The 19,693-nt window shown below is 33.2% G+C and overlaps 2 protein-coding genes across 5 annotated transcripts; both read left to right on the plus strand.

Annotated features, from left to right (window-relative positions):
* Positions 1-1,774: 1,774 nt before the first annotated feature.
* LOC116130734 (protein DECREASED SIZE EXCLUSION LIMIT 1) lies at positions 1,775-7,627 on the plus strand. Of its 2 annotated transcripts, XM_031416444.1 has the most exons (14): positions 1,775-1,995; positions 2,828-3,047; positions 3,135-3,197; positions 3,281-3,352; positions 3,450-3,506; positions 3,979-4,136; positions 4,676-4,734; positions 4,848-4,941; positions 5,382-5,448; positions 5,895-5,977; positions 6,090-6,181; positions 6,503-6,609; positions 7,167-7,230; positions 7,315-7,627. In XM_031416444.1, exons 2-14 carry the CDS (start codon positions 2,944-2,946, stop codon positions 7,411-7,413), a joined length of 1,119 nt encoding a protein of 372 aa, XP_031272304.1. In that variant the 5' UTR covers positions 1,775-1,995; positions 2,828-2,943; the 3' UTR covers positions 7,414-7,627. The 2 variants fall into 2 exon arrangements, with proteins under 2 accessions (XP_031272304.1, XP_031272305.1); XM_031416445.1 differs by lacking the exons at positions 1,775-1,995; positions 3,979-4,136 and having other exon boundaries at positions 2,869-3,047.
* Positions 7,628-11,953: 4,326 nt separating this feature from the next.
* On the plus strand, positions 11,954-19,565 carry LOC116130845. Of its 3 annotated transcripts, XM_031416532.1 has the most exons (8): positions 11,954-12,050; positions 12,262-12,657; positions 13,767-13,840; positions 13,941-14,339; positions 14,815-16,117; positions 16,417-16,511; positions 17,521-17,662; positions 18,670-19,565. In XM_031416532.1, exons 2-8 carry the CDS (start codon positions 12,285-12,287, stop codon positions 19,356-19,358), a joined length of 3,075 nt encoding a protein of 1,024 aa, XP_031272392.1. In that variant the 5' UTR covers positions 11,954-12,050; positions 12,262-12,284; the 3' UTR covers positions 19,359-19,565. The 3 variants fall into 3 exon arrangements, with proteins under 3 accessions (XP_031272392.1, XP_031272393.1, XP_031272394.1); XM_031416533.1 differs by lacking the exon at positions 11,954-12,050 and having other exon boundaries at positions 12,524-12,657; positions 13,767-13,847; XM_031416534.1 differs by lacking the exons at positions 11,954-12,050; positions 13,767-13,840 and having other exon boundaries at positions 12,606-12,657.
* The last annotated feature ends 128 nt before the right edge of the window (positions 19,566-19,693 follow it).

Genomic DNA, 19,693 nt, shown 5'->3' on the forward strand with positions numbered 1-19,693 from the left:
GATTGGTTATTGATAAACCGTCATGCAAAGTCAACGAATCATCAACAGTGAATTTTAAAAACCCACGTTACCACGCAATTTAACATGTCCAGGGATTAAAATATCAGTAATGGGAATTTTATTTGAACAATACTGCACCAACCCTCTCTCATCAATTTTCTCTTACAATCTTGATGTGGTAGTTCATAATTAATCTATTCATAATAAGTCCCACATAGGTCCCACTAATTAATTACAAGCTAATCAATTATAAGCTACCACGTCAGGGTTATAAGAGAAAGTTTGTAAGAGAGGGTTATTGATGTAGTATTACTCATTTTATTTTCATCGTGAAAACGTGGCATGCTTTTATTAGTGATTTGTTTTGAGTGCTATAAATTTCTCTCCACACAATCTTCTCCCTCCGAAAGTGGTTTGCAATTTGCATTCAACTATGAAAGAGTTTATAACCTTTTTTTTTTTTGGGGGGGGGGGGGGGGGGGGGTGTTATCCGAACCAATTTGTGGGTATCTCAACTAATAACTCGGGCTCTGAAGTTAATAGTCGAGTAAATCCCTTCAGTGCTTTTTTTTTTTTTGGGTGAATGGGGTGTCCAAGCTAGTTTGTACGTATTTCAACTAATCCTTAGGCCCTAAAGTTAATAGTCGAGTAAATCCCCTCAGTTGTCACCCCTATTAGCAACCCAGATGGGTCCAACTCACGACATTTTCAATAACCTCTTTAGTAATACACCCAAAAGTCATAATTAACCACTCGACCACCAAATGGAGGTTATTTATAACAATTTCCTCCACAATGTTTGAGAAAAGTAAGTAAGAGACAACTAAAAGTTTCCGAAAATAACAAATACACAAAAAAAATTTACCTTATAAAAATTATAATACCCTTTGAATAATTATATATCAGTTTTTATTTTTTAATTTAACTATATGGATAATAATATTGATTAATAAAACATATATTTTAAACTATAATCAAAATAAATATATGAAATATTTAAACTATTATTTGATTTTATACAATAAACTAAAAATAAAGTAAAACTTAAATTTACTTAATTAAATTACATACTTAAAAAAATAAATCGGGATTCAAAAGAAGTTTTAGATTCCTTTTAATTTTTATTTCTTCAATATTTTTATAGTAATTTTTTTGCTATAAAAATTTGAAGAAATGACAGTTTAAATAATATCAAATAATAGTTAATATTTCATATAGGAGTATTTATTTTTATTATACTTGAGGAGGAAATTGTTATAAACCCAACGGTCAAAGTACGGCTGACAGAGGCTTTTATGTGTCCATTTAATTACTTTATCAAGCATAAACCCCATTTTCTCTTTCTCGAACGACTTTACAACTCAAAGTTCTCTCTCCTATTGTACAATTTATGGGTATGAATTTCCGATTTGGTTGTTTTCGAGAATAATAGATACGATAATCTGTGTTGTTTAAAATCAATGAATTTTGTAAATTCTAGGGCTGGTTCTGTTGTGTTTATTATGAATAATGCTGTGGGCATGTAGTTGAGTTACGATGAATTGGATTATGCATCCAAGGTGTTTGAAGAAAGTTGTGGGTTGGTTTTGGTGAATTGGGTTTTGTATTAAGATGTTGGAAGAAGAAAGTTGTGGGTTGGTCGATTAAGTTTACCTTGTTTGCCTTGTCTTAAGTTGTTTAAACTTTAAAGTAGTCACTTTCTTCCTTTTCTGTGATTCAACATTTTGTTTTACAATTTCATTTTGTTTTTTTGTTTTTGTTGGTTGCAGACTTGCAGCTTACTTTAGCGGTGGAATCTATGTGTTAGATAACGGAATTTAATTCGTCTGTTAACTTGAATGATGTGCGTTACTGGTTAGTGAAGAAACTGGCCTTGACTAAATGTTTTCCGAATACAGTGCAAACCGACCATTCTTAGTTAAAAGGTAAAGAGACGCAGCCGCTAGTTTCTCTCCCGTTACTGCCGTCTGCCGTTATTCATGCAGGCCGTCGCTGGTGAGTTTTTATACTGATTCAGCTTTATCTTTCTCTTCACTTTGTGATGATAGTTTCTTTTGTTGTTTAAACTTGTGTGATTGTTAAACTATCAAAATTCTCTCTCTTTTTTTTTTTTTTTTTAAATTATTATTATTATTTCTTGACATTGATATTGCTTTCTTTATCTATACTTTTTGGGTGAAATGGATTATAATTCACCTCAAATGCAGCATTCTGTGTCCTGCGTTGGTAGAAATTTGCCCTTAATTGATAGTAGAGAAAACTGTTTTACTAGACTCAAATAATGTATCGATTTTTTACACTAAAAATCTAAGTGTTTAATAAAATATAATATAATATGGTGATAATATAATTACTGTTATATATTTGAGTATAAATATTATCACGCCTCAAAACATATGCATACAAGTAAACTAATCATAATTCATTCTACTCTTTGATTGGCCTTTATTGTATTAATATTGACTATTTTTATGGATCTAGTTATGATGAAATTCGATGATTTTTTTTTGTCTAATTTATCGTGAGAATTTTGTTTTTCTTGATAGGTGACACAAATATTTCATATTTGTATCATTATGTTGACAATAAATAATAGGATGAACTAAAGATTTTCAAATTACTGGAAAAATGTTTATCTAGTATATTCTATACATGATTCAGCCCCTAATTTTAGTTTAGCAACGTCTCCTGCCTTCCAAAATGAAGAGAAAATAACAATGCTGGAATTCCTTTTATAAACGACATGCTCATAATGCAGAAATCCTACCAAGACAATGTAATGCTCATTTATATTTTGGTTTTGTGTGGATTACATTGCGTATCCCAGGTGCTCACAGAACCACATTGAAGCCAGCTTAGTTGTAGAAACGAATCCAGCCAGGGATCCAGTTAGCTCAGTACTTAGAAGGTCTCCAGAGTGTGTTTAAAACACATCAAGTGATAATGAGCAAGAGACCGCCACCTGATCCTGTGGCAGTGCTCAGAGGCCATCGGGCTTCTGTTATGGATGTATGTTTCCACCGTACTAAACCTATACTTTTCTCCGGGTAATGGTTTAACATTCCTACTGCTATCCTATTTTCTTAATTTTGTCCTATTTGAAAGAAACTAATGTTTTTTTTTTTGTTTTTCAGATCTACTGATGGTGAATTGCGCATTTGGGATGTGGTCCAGCATCGAACAATATCATCTGCATGGTTGTTGTTTGTGATATCTTTTAGGATTCTTGTTTTCAAAGATCATGGCCTTGATTGTTGATTGATTATTGCATTGCTTGTAGGGTGCATAGTGCAGCACATGGGATTTTATGTGTTGCTAGTAGTCGTTTCAATGGGGCTAACAAAGTTATCAGGTTCTTTTTGAATCATTTTCTGTGACAAAGTTGAATTCTTTTTTTTAGGTCCTTAGCACTAATGATGTATTGTATATATATGATTTGGTGTTTTTAGTCAGGGTAGGGATGGAACTGTTAAGTGTTGGGACATTGAAAATGGAGATCTATCAAGGTACTATACTTCTTCTTTAAATGTGTCCTATCCTAAGGATTTTTATCTTGCATGGACAATTATCCATGGATAGCAAAATATTGTATGCCATTTTTGTAATTAATTGTGCATGATAGATTTATAGTCCTTGTAACACTTTTGATGCATATATTGATTGAAATAAATTTGTTCAGATGTGTGTGTGTGTGTTTAAATCTAATTGAAGTTCAAAATCATATCAGGAAGATAGATAGGAAAAAGTTTCCATAATAATTGTTATGTTCAGTTACTGCTTGCCTGCATTAGAAGCCAACGTGTTTCTTTTTTCCTCTGGGGTAGAGGAGAGTGCGTTAGACCTGACAAATTGATTTAGTCATTTTAATTGTGGGCTTTTCAGCACTTTTTCACTTCTATTTCTTACCTTCCTCAGAAACCTTTTTGTCTCCTTGTTAAGTTGTCATTGTAATTAAACTTGACTCTTTGTTCTTGACAGGATCCCTTCACTTACTATCAAGACAAATTCTTATCACTTTTGCAAGCTTTCAATGGTAAAGAAACCTTGTGCTATTGCAAACCAAGTTGAAGGGCCTAGTCATTTCTACGAGAGGGAGGTTAGAGAAACCAGTGATGTTGAAAGTCTGCATGAAGGAGGAAAGGCTATAGGATGTCAAATACAGTGTTTTTTGTTTCATGAAAAGCAATCAAACAATGTTTGGGTGAAGGATCTACATATTTTAGAATTGCTGTGCTTTATGGAACTTAAACCTACTAAAATGGGCTTTGGCTCACAAATGATTTGCAAATAATTGCTTTAAAGCTAGTTTTTCTCCCTAGTTTCTTCTATGAGGAGTTGGTGAATGCTGGATAAATAGTGTTCGATTTTTGTGGTGTTATATCATTAACCCTAGTTGCAATACTCAGACCAACCCACATGATCTGTTAATTCCCAGGACCAATTGCAATGATTTTGCTTTAGTAACAACATCCTTTCAGGGAGATAAGCTTAATTCAGTCAAGTATCTATTGTATAAACAGTGTCTACTTGTCCCTGTACAATTTTATATGTGATCATTCAGACCTATGCAAAATTTTGACGACTCCTACTTTGTCTGGATTCTATTTTTGTGTTGATCTTTATAACTTCAAAAGTGATTTCAAGCTAGCACTAACAGATTTTTTTTAATTCACAGATGATGCACATGCTGAAGGACCTAAGTGTGTGGCTATAGCAGGGGAACAATCTTCCGAGGTCAATGCACAGTTTTCAAATTTAAAAAAAAATAATAATAATAATTACTGTTATTTCAATTTTCTTTTTCTGGTGCCCAATTGCTTATATTTCCCTGTGTTTTATGTGGAAAGGTAGAGATATGGAATCTCAACACTGCAGAAAGGTGTGCACGATTATTTGAAAGCTGTTCTGTTGTCTCCTCAAACGTTACAACTAAAGGAAGAGGTATATTCTTTTCCCATATCACTTTTGTATCATATTGTTGTTATAAATTTGAACAAGGGTAGATATATGATTAACATATACAGAGCCATATGTATGCACATTCATGTATTTAATCACATTCCTTGATTGGATAGTTGTATTTGATTTGTTATTTAATTAGTACATTCAAGCACAGTAAGAAGTTTTCTCTTCTTAACTTCTTGAATTGTTGACACCGTATTGGTTCACTTTAATATTTTGGTGCAGCAAACACTAAATGTGTTTGAAGGGCCAAGTATGGTTTAGTTTTTACTTGATGAGTCTTCATATGGAATGTCCAGAACTTTGATAATGAAGGAGAAGAATTAGACATGATATAAAAACAACCAAAAAGAAAAATATATTTGCTGTGCCCAGGAAGTTTAGCAGCATTAGATATGTGATAACTTTTCTCTTTGCAGGGATGTGCATGGCAGTTCAAGCATATTTACCTCCTAACTCACAGGGATGTATAAATGTCTTGGCTGGGTATGTTACTCTTCTCCATTTTAAAAGTACCTGAGCACCTTATCAGTTTAGCATCATAATTAATTTTGTTTGTTTTTCAAAGACCTTTTTTGAAGTTTCATAAGGGAGGTCTCTACGTATTTTCAAAACCAATGGAGTTCACATGTAATTAGGGCAAACCTCAATGGAAGTAAACAAATTTTACTGCTATTATATTGAACTTTATAAGCAATAGACATTCAGTAATCAGGAGATACTATCAATATCTTGAAAAATCACGATATTGATATTGTTAGTCTATGGCTCTACTGAGGTTGAAAATCAATAAAGTAGTTTGCGTTGTTCCATTTTTTTTCTCATCTGAGCCAAAAATCATGATTCTGATAAATCATAGTTTAATTTTGCATTATTAAAGAACTTCAAATGAGTTCCACTTACTTTTGTTTCCATCTTTCTGCGCGTGGCAGTTTTGAAGATGGTTCCATGCTTTTGTGGGATGTAAGGAATCCTGGGACTCCATTAACTTCTGTGAAGTTTCATTCAGAACCAGGTCTGGGATCCAGCTATTGGAGAACCCCTATGTATCCTTATTTATCTTCATTTTCTTCTTCCCATATTTTCCTTTAAATCAAAGTGTGATTCATCATGTATTCTGTCTGCAGTTCTAAGTCTATGCATTGATGGCTCATGCAATGGAGGCATCTCAGGTGCTGCAGACCAAAACATTATAATGTTTAATTTGGATCATTCCACAGTAAGTCATCATATAATCTAATTTATTCTCTTGTATAACATCTCCTGCAACATCATGTTAAGGTTAATTGGTGGATGCTGAAGTTGAAGATTAGATGGATGGATATGTATTTCTCTATATCCATATTATAGATTATGAGCTTTCCATAGATGTGTAAACACTAAGATAGCCCAGTACGGACTACTGACATACCAACTAAAGGAACTGGAATGAATGATAATTTCGTTAATGCTTCTGGGAAAAAAATCTTCTTTTGTTTTCACTTGTTTTGTTCCTGAGTTACTGCCTGATTCTGGTTACATTTTGTGTTATTTGACATAGGGTTCTTGTGTGATGAAGAAAGAAATTAGTTTGGAACGACCTGGTATATCAGGTACCTCAATTCGACCAGACGGCAAAATTGCTGCTACTGCTGGCTGGGACCATCGGTCAGTATTACTAGATAATTTATTTGGATATTATGGGAGTTTATACTCAAGTTTTGTGTTAATTAATAAGGATATTCAGAGCCTTATGAAAAAATTATAAGATGCTCAATGGTTTATGATTGAATCACAATCATATAAAATAGATTAAATCATAGAAAAATTTTCTTGCTCTGACAGTGAATTGTCCTTATTTTGGTTGATTAAAAAGTTTTTTTGGCAGAATCTTTTAAGGCTTCAATTTGCTAGATCCACAAAAGCTTGTTCTGAACTATTTGAAAAAAATAATAATAATACAGTATCTCTAAGCCTGCTCAAATCATCTCGAAGTGGTTATCCTTCACACTTTCACTGCATAACATTTTGCTTCTAAAGAGCACACAGTTTTACATTGTAACTCGTGCTGCTATTCTCAAGCACCTGCTTTAAAGATAACTGTCTGTCCTATTGTCTTTAATTTATGCAGTTGCTTATTCTATTATGCAGTCCACTCTCTTTTTCTTATTTCTTTCTTCTTTTTCATAATAACATTTTTTAATTAATTTTGCCTTTCATGACAGAGTTCGGATATATAACTATCGCAAAGGAAATGCGTTGGCTATATTGAAGTATCATCATGCTATGGTATGTTGGTTGTTTGTGAAAAAGCTGTTTTGAGCAGTTAATTACTTCTTCTTTCTAATTGTGAATTATGTGTTATGATCGTAGTGCAATGCTGTGTCATTTTCAACTGATTGTAAACTCATGGCCTCATCATCGGAAGACACGACAGTTGCACTGTGGGACCTCTATCCTCCTCAATCCTAAAACAGAAGTATTAACTGATATCAGTTTTACACCCATGAACTTCAGCTCATGAGAGGTTATATATCTTGGATCATGTATTCCCCATGCTTAGTTTATGTTTATAGAGGTGTTGAAGTGATAGAATTATCACGTGGTTTATTTTGTATGTTATCTTTTGGAAATTGGTAAAACTATGACAACATTTTGGGGTTTAATAAAATGAATCATTTCCCAATTATGCCCTTCATATTGTTTATCAAATTAGATTAATGGCCAAAATACCATCGCATACTCTCCACATCTTTCACCTTCTTGCCTGTTTCTCATCTCTTAAAAATACTGACAACAATTCATTATCTTTTTACTTATATATAATGGATTGATCGTAGTAAATATGCATGTCATGGTCTGGAAAAATCTTCTCATCAACATATTCTTAGTACATGTAATACAAGTTTTGTAGGATATGTGTTCAAAACAAGATGCTCTTAGTTTGCATGCTATTTGATACTAGCTGTCAATTGTATGTGTGAAAGTGTACAAAGGTCTGGTAGAAGTTAGACTTAGATGTATCCCCTTACATTGTAAATAGAGATTTTGTGCAACCAAGGTGAACAATTCAACACATTTTCAAGTTTGTTGGATGGACAATTTAAAGTTATGGACCATCCTGGTATGGTTTTTTGCTAAGTTACGGGATACCATTGAGAAATTTGGGGAAAGATTCCAGAGTAAATTTTCTTGCCTATATATACATACAAATCAATAACCATAAGCCCATAACAAACACCTGATTCTCTTTCTTAAAAACATCTCAAACCTTACCTATGGAGCAGACCCGAAGTTTGGTAGCATACACACCTGCGCCAAAAAGTAGAATAGATTTTTAAATACTGTGCAAAAATAGTCTAAAGTATTCTAATATCAAAACTCGTCACTTCAAGAGAATGGCTGAATCTAGAAAGCATAAATCACATTGATTTTGCATAGTGAAAGCAATCTGATTGACGAAAGAATTTGGAAACATCTCTCATGTACTATGAATTCAATTTGATATTTTTAATAGTTATTGGGTGGTACTATTACTCTACTAAAAGCAATTTATTTGTTACAAATGGCGACCAAATTCCCACCTTCATTGTCATGTGCACTTATTTATATGAACCCATTTGAGGCAATGCTTCAATTATTATGTATATTAACTGTGTTTTTATTTTTTTTCAAAGACTAAGGGTGTTCGGACTAGCTTTATCCTTTGAGGCCCTGAAACTTCTGGTCGAATAAGAACTGTAGTGACCATTCTTATTAGCAGTCATAAAGATTCAAATTCAGAAAATCATGTTACATCCTCTTTTTGCTTTTTTACTATCAGCAAGATTCAAAATTAGAAGATTGTGTTGGATCTTACTTTATTCTGTTACTGTCAGACCACTGATGGCAGTTTGTATATTAACTTTTATTAACCCTAACCTTAAACCATTATTCCCTCTTATCCAAGTAAATATAAAACTCTCTTTTTCAATCTTCCTTTACGGACTAACTTTCATTTCTCACTTTCTCCTAAGAAAATAAAAATAAAACACTGAAGCTTGTCTTTGCATATTTTTGAAACCGTAAAAATAAACAGTGAAGAGCTCATTGATATTTATCTTAAAAAAAGTTCAAAAAGAAAAAACGTTTATAATTATTATTCTTGTCCCGATTAGAGGTGGAAAAGCGGCTCGGCCCACACCAGGCCTGGGCAATTTGTGGGCCAGGCTTAGCCCACCAACAAGTGTGGGCGGAGTTCAGCCCGTCCCTTACTTAAAAGGGTCAGCTCAGCTCGGCCCAATAACTTGAGCCTGACGGGTTTTTCTATGGGCCGGGCCACCAAAAAATAAAAAAAATTAATTTTCATTTTTATTTTTTGATGTTTTTGTCTTTTGAGTTTTTTTTTTTAATAAACTTTTTAAATATCAATTAAATTAAATTAATTTTTTTTGGTTAACATTTCAAATATTAATTCAATTTTAATATAATTAAATTGTAATATAAGAAAAATTAAATTTATTCATTTATCAAAAAAAAAAAAATTACAACAATAATTATTACCTCATTAAAAACCTTACAAAAAAAAAAAAACTCAATTTTGACAAAAACTTGTTAAGGAAAAAGAGTGTAATAATTGACAGTTAATTTACGAATTATAAAACAACTAGTTTGAGGATTGACTAGGACCCCCCTTATTTGTATCATCTAAATTACAAAATTGAAATGATTCTATTAAAATATCGTCGACAACTTTGTATTAATCTTGATGGCGCAACCGTTTTCAATCTCGAACACATGTGAGGACTTCAATCATTTTTTGTGAAAGTTTAGTCCTTCTTTCCAAAAAAAATCTTTCACTTGCACTAAATGTTTGTTCGGATGAGATAGTAAAAACAAGAACAAAGAAAACATCCAAGACAAGTCTTGATAGTACCAAAAAAACATTTGTTCTGATTTTCCAATAATTAAAGACATCAAAGTTGGCTATTCCTTATGGATTTTCTGGTAGCAAGTTAGGGGTTCTCAAATATTGATGAAGCTCATTACTCTGCAGCTACAAGGAGGAGATTATATTCGTTGTTGATGCTTCTAAAGAGGAGGAGGAAGCTGTGCTTTAGGATCGGGTCTTCTTCCGCCTATCAAGTGCACTCCATAGGTTGAAGTCTGAACTTGTGTCTTCTACTAGTTCTTCCTCGGGTATTGACCCTCTTTGCTGGTTCTCATACCTGTTTTCATATTGCAAATATACTTTTCCAAGACACTCTCTTATTTGTCCTAGTTGATGGGCATAGTCTTTTTCTTGTAAATGTTCACTTAACATGTCTAAAACTTGTTCTAAACCCTCTAATTTAAGCCTAAGATCAAATATGACAACTAGATAATAAAGAAAATGAATGGATTTCCATTTTTTTTTTTTTTAAATTTAAATTCCATTACTTCTATTGGTCCAGCTAAATTTTCATTGTTTTTGTTTCAAGTAAATAAATTTGAAATTTCTATAATTTAATGCAGTATCAATGGATTAGTAAGGCAATACACACAAAAAAAGTTTTAAAGTGGCAACATAAAAAGTTTTAAGAAAAGAATAAAATATTTGAGCTAAATATCAATCACTCTCTACCGAAATATGAGGACCCTCTTATTTGCAACAAAATAACTAATTAAATTTGCATAAGGTAAACATGAATCAAGCATTACATAAGTACTATTCTACTTAACTGACATGTCTAATGCAAAAGTTCTAAGAGACAAACTTGAAGTTCTATAAGCATCTTTAAATTCAGAATTTCTTCTATTACTACTAGTAATCCAATCTAAACAATCCTTAATTTTATCAATATTATTTCTAATTCTTTTCATGTCACTTTTTACAATTAAATTAATAATGTAAACATTGGTGAAAAAACTTTAAATTGTCATAAAAAGGAAAATTTAGTTTAAAAAAATCTATAACTCTACTGTTAATATTTGCATTATCTAAAATTAGACTTATTACTTTGTTAACCAAATTATATTCTTCTAAAACTTCAACAATTTTAAAATAAATTTGTTCATCACTTACATCAATTAATTTAAATCATAATAAAAATTTATTTAATTTACATTCATTATCAAAATAATGACTAGTCATACAAATATAATTTTGTTTAGCTTTACAACTCCAAATATCGGCTATTAAAGCTACACTAACATGACAACTTTGTATTTTATTTTTTAATTATAATTTCATTTTGTGAAATAAATTTATTAAATCATTCTTAATTGCAGTTTTAGAATAAGTTTTAAATTATAATAAAAATGAATATTTAACAAATCTTTCAAAATATCTATCTTTATCCATATATAATAGATTGATCAGTTGCAGCAATATATAAAACTAATTGTTCCCTATATACATCAAAATTATACTGTCAAGTATTACTCGTACTAGTTATTTGAGTTTGATTAGTTTGTTTATATCTATGATGATTTATATGTTTATCTGAATGTTTTTTTAAAGTATTAGTACCATTACCAGCATCAACTTTATAAATGGCTAAAACAACTATAAAATGACTATATTTAATAGGTAAAATTGGTTTTTGAAAAAAAATTTTATTTTTTTAATTTTTTGTCGCCAACTTGGGTTGTCCGTTGGCAACCCGCGGGCCAAAAAAATAAATTATTTTTTTAATTTTTTGTTGTCAACCCACTCGGCTGGCTGTTGGCAGCCCGCAGGCCAACCTCATAGGACCCAACAGGTTTCCAAAAAACCTGTTGGGCTACCGGGCTGTCTAGGCAAGCCCAACCCGCCTGACTGAGGATACCCGGGTCTGACCCAGACCAGCTCAGCTTAAGGGCGGGCCGGGTTCAGACTGACCCGCCTAACCCGGCCCATTTTTTCCACCTCAAAGTCCCGATGAGACGCTGTAGTATCAAGAGTGAGAGCAGAAGAGTAGGTGTTTGTTTCAGAGTTTCTATGCTGATGAAGAACAACTTACTGCTCGTTGCGGTAATTCTCGCTCTAGCATCCTCAGTCGTCGATTGTCAACCAAACGACGTTGTAGAATGGCAGATTCTCACAAAGCTAAACTTCTCTTCTCAGATCCGACTTCATCCTCACCTCCTCCTCCTAGTCACTGTTCCATGTACTCCCTTATAACTTCAACTTCAACTAATCGAATTTACATCGTTTACTAACTTCTTCAACTTCTTTTTCCTTAAAGTAGAATTGTGTACTTTGAATTTCGGTTGATACTTGTGTCTCGACTAATTGATGATCGTTTCTTTTGTGTAAAACAATGAAATTTCATTATAATCCATTTTTAATGAAATTTTGTTAAAATTTTACACTGACAGGGTCTGGTGAGTGTCGATCACTTATGAAAGAAGTGGAAAATTTGGTTAGTTCTAGGAAAAATGAGTTCGGTTTGCTCAAGTTGATGATTTTGTATCGAAACTCCGAGAAGATGCTGGCAGATGCTATCGGTGCTACAGAAAGCATAACGGTTTTATACTATCACCATTCTGTATCTTACAAATATCGAGGAATACTTCGAGCACAGAATATTTTATCCTCTATTTATCCCTATATGTCCATTTTACCTGAAGAACTTCCGCTCAAATCCCTCCATTCTCAGGAGGACTTGAAAGAGTTTCTTGAATCAACTGATAAAGCTCTAATTCTGTTTGAATTTTGTGGATGGGCTCCTAAATTGCTTGCCAGAAAGAAGAATAACGGTACTGAAAGTGGAGGTGCGTCAATCATTCTTTTGTTAACCTAGGCTAACTTCATTTGTTTTAGATGTTTCTATAAACTAAATTTATGGATTTTTTGAAGTTTAAATTGAAATTAGTTTTCATAAAGACCTGGTTTAGGTATGGTTGTGCTGAGGCAAATATTTATAAGTGGATGGTGTCTATGTTGTTTCTATATGTTATATCTTGCCATGTTTTTAGTGCTTAGCCTAAGTGAATGAAGCTGTCGAGGTCCTATAATCTCTTTAGAATTCAATTTTTTATTTATTGAAGTTATAAAAGTTCTACTCTCGAGGTCCTGCGGTTTCTTTATGCTTCAACGCATTAAGGAGATTGGCAGAATATAAGAACAGGAGTTATTTGAAGAAGTTTATTGCATGTTTGCTTCCTTGTTTTTTAAACAGTTTTCTGGTCTCAATATCAGGTTTTTATTTTCTTGATTAGAAATTTTGTTTGATTAACTGTTCCAGACATAGTTTTTTGCTTTGCTTTTTTTTTTTTTTTTTTTCAGTGTTCTTGGAAACTAGTTTGTATGGTCTCATAAAATATTACCTTCATTTGTTTTCTTATTGAAAAGACATCTGCAGTTTATATGAATCTGGTACAAAAGATGCTGGCGTCATTATTTGTATATTATTTTACAATAACAATTGTCCAAATTAACAATGGTTTTGAATACACACAAATAACTGATTTGTTCTCATTTTGATAAACATGTTTTGGGCATTAAAAACTTAAAATGCTGCCAAGCATGATTTGTTTATCTAGTTACTTAAATACTTATAAGGGAAAAGATATAATATTTGAGCTAGTGTATGCCATGTGAATTATTTTGCTTATATATGTTTTTCCTTGCTGCCTGTTTTTTTCTGCTTAGTGCCATCCATTTGAAGTAAATTTTTCCATGATTTATTTCATGATTTATATCATCATATACTTTCTTCACTGCATTCGGCTAGCAACCTCTGCAATAAATAATTCTTCCTGCAAGTCAGTAGTAATTAAAATTCGCATGAGTTATGATTCCTTTGTAGGTTCGCATGTGTTATGCACGATTGAGTAGTTAACTTTTACATCAATCATCCAAAACAAAACTTTTTTTCTAGGGGATCACTTTGGGCGAAGCTTTGGTATAGATACAGAAGGAACACAAATATCAAGAGGGAATGATAACGAGAAGGTGGCTGGTAGTCTCTTATTGCATTATTAGGAAGCTAATGATTATTGATTGAAGAACTTGCTGGACAAATAAGTTAATATTCCTATTATTGGAAATACAGGACACAGAAAATGGGAAGCTGAAGTGCAGCATCGGTAATGGGTTTAGTGGAATCCCTTGGCTCACTGAATTCGGCTTAGTGAACAAAAGTGATCCTTTCAAGGAGACTGAGAATATGACGTCTGGTGGTCAATTGTCCTGTAACTATACAGAGTTTCAGCGATTTGATTCATTTTTCTCAAAATTTATTACTGTTGCTGGAGAATTCTTCCTGCCTCCTGAAAGGCATAGATTTGGCCTGGTTTCAGAAAGGTCTTTACTTCAATATCTTGAAATCAGAGATTCTGATTCATGGTTTGCAACACTTTACTTAGCTGGTTGTCCCAGTTGTTCAAAGATTTTCAAAGAGGAGAATGACCTTAAGAGTATTCTACAGATGAATAATGAAATTGTTGCAGAGGTAACACATATTTTCTGCACTTATTTTTATTTATTTATTTTTATGTCCAGTATGAAGTTTTCTTACATCATGTTCTCTTGAGCCCCAAGTCCTATTTGACTTTAGCCTTTTGAGATGCATGACTTGGTAAAGTTCCCAACTGTGAGTTGGGAATATTATGAGTTAGCTTGGCCAGGAATGACTCCTATAATAGTTTCTTTAATAACATTTTAATACAGACCATAGATAATCTCACTTTCTTTGGTGAGATCACTTTGTGATTTTAGTAGCGTGCTACATTATTTTATAAATTATTGTTTTTTATTTAATTATATGTCTGATCATCAATATGAACTTTTATGACCACAATAGGAGCTTCATAATATTTCTATCTCTTTTCTTATCTTTTCTCATTGCCTTCCAATTATTGTCATTTGCCAATATAGCTTGTTTTTCTTTATAAATGATTGATATAAATATCTTTCATGTCATGTAGTTAGATGGTGATGGGCAGGATCTTGACATTGTTTTACCCGCAAATAAGCCATCAATTCTTCTGTTTGTGGATAGATTGTCTGACTCCTCAGAAACTAGTAGAAAGAGTAAGGAAGCTTTGCATACTTTTAGAGAACTGGCGTTGCACTATATGATTCCTTACCAAACTGGCTGGCAGAAACAGCCAGGGGAACCTCCTGTTCGATCTAATCAAGCTTTGGGTAGTACATCTGGACATCCTGTCTTAAAGCTATCTCCAAAAGCTCAGAAGATTAGTTTAAAGGATAAGATGTCCATCATGATTATAGATGAGGGTAAACCTGTCACTTTAGATAACATAGCTCCAGATTTGCAAGGGAATTCCTTGCACGAGATCTTGGAGTACCTTATTCAAAAAAAGAAGCAAGCAAAATTTAGCTCACTTGCAAAAGAGGCAGGCTTCCATCTTTTATCTGATGATTTTGATGTCAAAATAGCTGATGCATTATCATCATTAACAACAGCATCAGGGGAAGGCCTTACTACAGTAGTTGATGGTCCAGACAAAGATCAGTTAACACAAGGCACTAGTATATCTGCCGTGGAACGTGAAGAAAACTCCAAAGGCACAGATGTTGTAGATGATGAAGGAAAAACTACTTCTTTTGATACAAAAGAACAGTTGATATCTGAAGAACCTGACCAACATCTTCCAGGTCATTATTTGACTAGTGATAAAGATGTCAAGGTTGAAGAAAAAAGCTCTTCACAGGTATACAAGTTGGCGGAATCACCTTACTTTCAAAGTTTCAGGGGTTCCTTTTTCTTTTGTGATGGTAACTATAGATTTCTTAGAGCTTTGACTGGTGGGTCAACTATTCCATCATTGGTAATAGTTGATCCCTCACTACAGCAACATTATGTCTTCCCCAAAGAGACAAGTTTCAGCTATTCTTCACTAGATGGTTTTCTTCATGGATTTCTCAATGGCAGTCTTCTTCCATATAGATGCTCTGAGTCTATTATTCAAAGCTCTAGGGAGGCCACTCAACCACCATTTGTCAATATGGATTTTCATGAAGTGGACTCTATTCCTCGAGTTACAACCCGTACTTTCTCTGAATTGGTTCTTGGTTTAAATCAATCTGAGAATGAAAATGCTTCGCATGCCTGCAATGAGGATGTCTTGGTCCTTTTTAGTGGTGGATGGTGCGGGTTTTGCCAGAGAATGGAGCTGGTTGTTCGTGAAGTTTACCGAGCAATAACGGGCTACATGAAAATGTTGAAGAATGGATATAGGAATGGGCAAAAAGGTTTTAGCGGTGGTAAGTGCTTAGTTTTTGTTTTTTCAATCTTTTGTTCCTCTTTATGTTTTGTATGAATTACAAAATATAGTTTTCGAAGTGCTTTGATCTTTTACTGCTTCAAATAAAAAAATTTCTTCTAAAGTTAATTAGACTAGTTGGTTGACTAGGTAATTTGGATACTAATGATTTGTTATCAGACAAATACCATTGTTATATTATGTATACATTTTGCGCTGGATATAAAGTGAGAGATTTTGAAATGAGGAGATAACTTCGTTTAAATATTTAAGTTTTGATCAAGGTTATATTTGTGACAGACAACTTGAAGAATGTAATGTTTAGGTCTCCACGGATCTACCTAATGGATTGTGCATTGAATGATTGCAGTTCCATCTTAAAGTCAATAGCTCAGGTACTTAATCTGGAACCAATTCTTATTTCATCATGCATAACATATGGTAATGGTTTGTTCCTTAGTGGGTGATAACTGGTACCAATGATAATAGTTGCTCTTTAATGAAGACGAACTTCCTATCATTAAAGTTTGAAGCATAATTTTGTATAGTTGTTGACATGAATGGAATGATTGCAGTTCCATCTTAATGTCAATAGCTCAGGTGCTTATTCTGGAACCAATTCTTATTTTATCACGCATAAAATATGGTAATGGTTTGTTCCTTAGTGGGTGATAACTGGTACCAGATGATAATGATTGCTTTTTAATTATGATGAACTTCCTATCATTAAAGTTTGGAGCGTAATTTTGTATAGTTGTTGACATGAATGGAATGAAAGGTTTCCAATCTCTCTCTCTCCCTTTCTTTCTTGTACTACTTTTTTATTGTTCTAACCCAATATTAGGAGATTTGGGAAGGAGACAAAAACTTGCAGTGTAGATTCTCTTCATGTAGAATTATTCCTTGAAGTTGGATATTTTTGTTATTCTCTTTGCAGAGAGGCCGTCTTTAGTCCTTTCTTCGCCCCACTTTGGTAGATCTCCTTTTTATGCCCTTGTTTGGGCTGTGTTTTGCCTCACTTTTTCCTTCACCAGTCTTGGCTCCTTTCACAAATATTTTATGTTCACTGAGTCATATGCCTTTGCAGAGCATTTTCACCTTTCCGTTTTTGCATGAGGTTTTTCTGGACAGTACTGATTTAAGTTTGATTTATAGATACTTCAGTCAATAAATTTGTTTGACTTCTCCACTCTTAAACCTACTTTTTTCTATATTTGGATATCTGCATACTAGACCCTACAAACTCTTTAGTTGCATGCCAGTTATTTATGTTGTGCAATAAATTATATTTAATTTGAATGGCATGCAGTTCAGAGCAATTATTCCAACAAATTTTTTCGTGTGTTATCAGTTTGTTTAATTATCTCCCTTTTTCTTTTATGGGGGTATGTTTGGAATATGCAGAGGGATGTTTATCCTGCTCTGCTGTTATTTCCTGCGGAAAGGAAAGATGCTATTTCTTACGATGGAGATATAGCTGTAGCCGATGTTATCAAGTTTATAGCTGATCATGGAAATAATTCACATCATCTTATCAGTGACAAGGGTGAGATTTTATCAAGCAACATCTTATAGCACACTATTGATTCTTACAGTTCAATTGAACTAGCTGCATTGAATTGATAGACTTTGATACTGCACTGATTTGAACAATTGATCATGGAATTTCTCCACTTCTAGTATTTGCATTTGCTAATGACTATTTTGAATAAGATTCTTTCATATTGTTTGGAATTCCAACTTTTTTCTTTGGTTGTTCAAGTTATGTTTGCTTTCTAGATCTAGAGAATGTTATTGTTTTTCCACCATCGTAGATATAGGTGTTTCTCTTCTTAAAACAAAATTCTTCCTTGGGCATTTTAATCAGTAGAATTTTGCTGATTTTTTATCTTTAGAATATTATTTTTCTTGCCATAGTACTTTGGACGAAGTTTTCATTTGACATTTTAATCATTAGACTTTGTGAAGTTTTCCTATTACGAGTCTGTGTCATCAGTATTTTCATATATTTTTGGTGGATGATTGTTGCTTCATAGTGAATGATGGTAAAGCAAAGCTAGAAAGCAATATATGATACATGACATTGTTTTGTGAATGTGACGCATAAAAGAAATATTTCTTTTATGAGTGGAAGATGTATAACATTTCTCTGCTGAAGTTTGTAAAAATTTATCATAGGTAACCGTGTCTTCTTTCTATTTTCGTTTAAACAGAAATGTGATCTGACCTAGTGACATATCTTATTCAAATCGTTTAGCCATATTAATCTTCTGTTGGTCCATGAGTCCCCAAATGCACCCTGGTTGTGACAAAATAAAGTTTATTGTTCCTGACCGTATAATCTTCTCATTAATTAAAAATCCGACTACAATCTAAATACGCCAGTTATGTGTTGAAGGACTACATTTAACCTGAAGCATTGTGCTCCATTTGTTTTTTCGTTGTTTATTTACTTTATTATTCTCTGTTTTGAACATTTTATTCTGTGCTCCAACTAATTTTAGGGGGAGTTGTTTTAGATTTTATTCATTTTGTAACTTCTTATTTTGGTAGGAATTCTCTGGAAAATAGCTGAAAAAGAGGGCAGGCGTCAAGATTTATTCGAGGGTTCATCACCAACTACCACTGACCATGAGGAAGCTCCTGTCTTGAAGGAAAGTGTACATGAGGTCATATTAAAGAGCGAAACACCAAGAAGAACCGTAAAAGATAGTCAGATCAAATCTCATGCATCTAAAGGCTTGCTTGGAATGATGCATAATGTGGCAGTTGGTTCTATCCTTATAGCCACTGATAAGCTTCTCAATGCACAACCATTTGATAATTCAAAAATTCTTATTGTGAAGGCAGATAAAAAGATTGGATTTGAAGGTCTAATTGTCAACAAACAGATTAGATGGGAGTCTCTACAAAAACTCGAGGAAGGGCTAGAGTTCCTAAAAGCAGCGCCCCTGTATTTCGGTGGGCCAGTCGCGAAACAAGGAATGCCTTTTGTTAGTTTAACTCGAAGAGTTGATAAAAATCAGTACCCAGAAGTGCTTCCGGGTGTTTACTTTCTGGATGAATCAGCCACAGTTAAGGCGATTGAAGAACTGAAGTCAGGCAATTATTCTGTTTGGGAGTATTGGTTTTTCTTGGGGTATTCAAGCTGGGGTTGGGACCAGCTATTCGGTGAGATTGCTGCAGGAGCTTGGAAAACTGGTGATGACAGTTCGGGAAATATAGATTGGCCATTAAGTTGATGGTTTGATCACTTGCTCTTATCTCGTACTCAACAGACACACAGTTCTGAAGTTCATCGAGCAGGAACTTTGGAGGTTATGGTTGTCATCAGCGGCTTCTAATCTTATTTCCAACTTTTACGGCTCACTATACTTGTAATTTGTAAATATGAAATTTTGTGATTCTTCTGGGCTTGGTTGATTTTGCCGTTACATTAAGCACATATAATTACGTTATTATATAATATAAAATTGTAAATAAATAATTAGCATAATAGTTAATACTGTTAACTGTTACGTACTTAAAATTCAATATTTGAAAATTAAAAAAAGAAGCTAGAAATTTAGTTTCATTA

Source organism: Pistacia vera, unplaced genomic scaffold, assembly GCF_008641045.1.
Source record: "Pistacia vera cultivar Batoury unplaced genomic scaffold, PisVer_v2 Contig225, whole genome shotgun sequence".
Taxonomy (NCBI): domain Eukaryota; kingdom Viridiplantae; phylum Streptophyta; class Magnoliopsida; order Sapindales; family Anacardiaceae; genus Pistacia; species Pistacia vera.

Bases quoted from the DNA above. Each gene is read 5' to 3' on its own strand.
- LOC116130734 (XM_031416444.1), top strand. From the start codon at position 2,944: ATGAGCAAGAGACCGCCACCTGATCCTGTGGCAGTGCTCAGAGGCCAT. The intron at 4,137-4,675 runs GAAAGGCTATAG...TTTAATTCACAG, and splicing joins TGAAAGTCTGCATGAAGGAG to ATGATGCACATGCTGAAGGA. The intron at 7,231-7,314 runs GTATGTTGGTTG...TTATGATCGTAG, and splicing joins TGAAGTATCATCATGCTATG to TGCAATGCTGTGTCATTTTC.
- LOC116130845 (XM_031416532.1), top strand. From the start codon at position 12,285: ATGAAAGAAGTGGAAAATTTGGTTAGTTCTAGGAAAAATGAGTTCGGT. The intron at 13,841-13,940 runs GTGGCTGGTAGT...TTGGAAATACAG, and splicing joins GAGGGAATGATAACGAGAAG to GACACAGAAAATGGGAAGCT. The intron at 17,663-18,669 runs GTGAGATTTTAT...TTATTTTGGTAG, and splicing joins TCATCTTATCAGTGACAAGG to GAATTCTCTGGAAAATAGCT.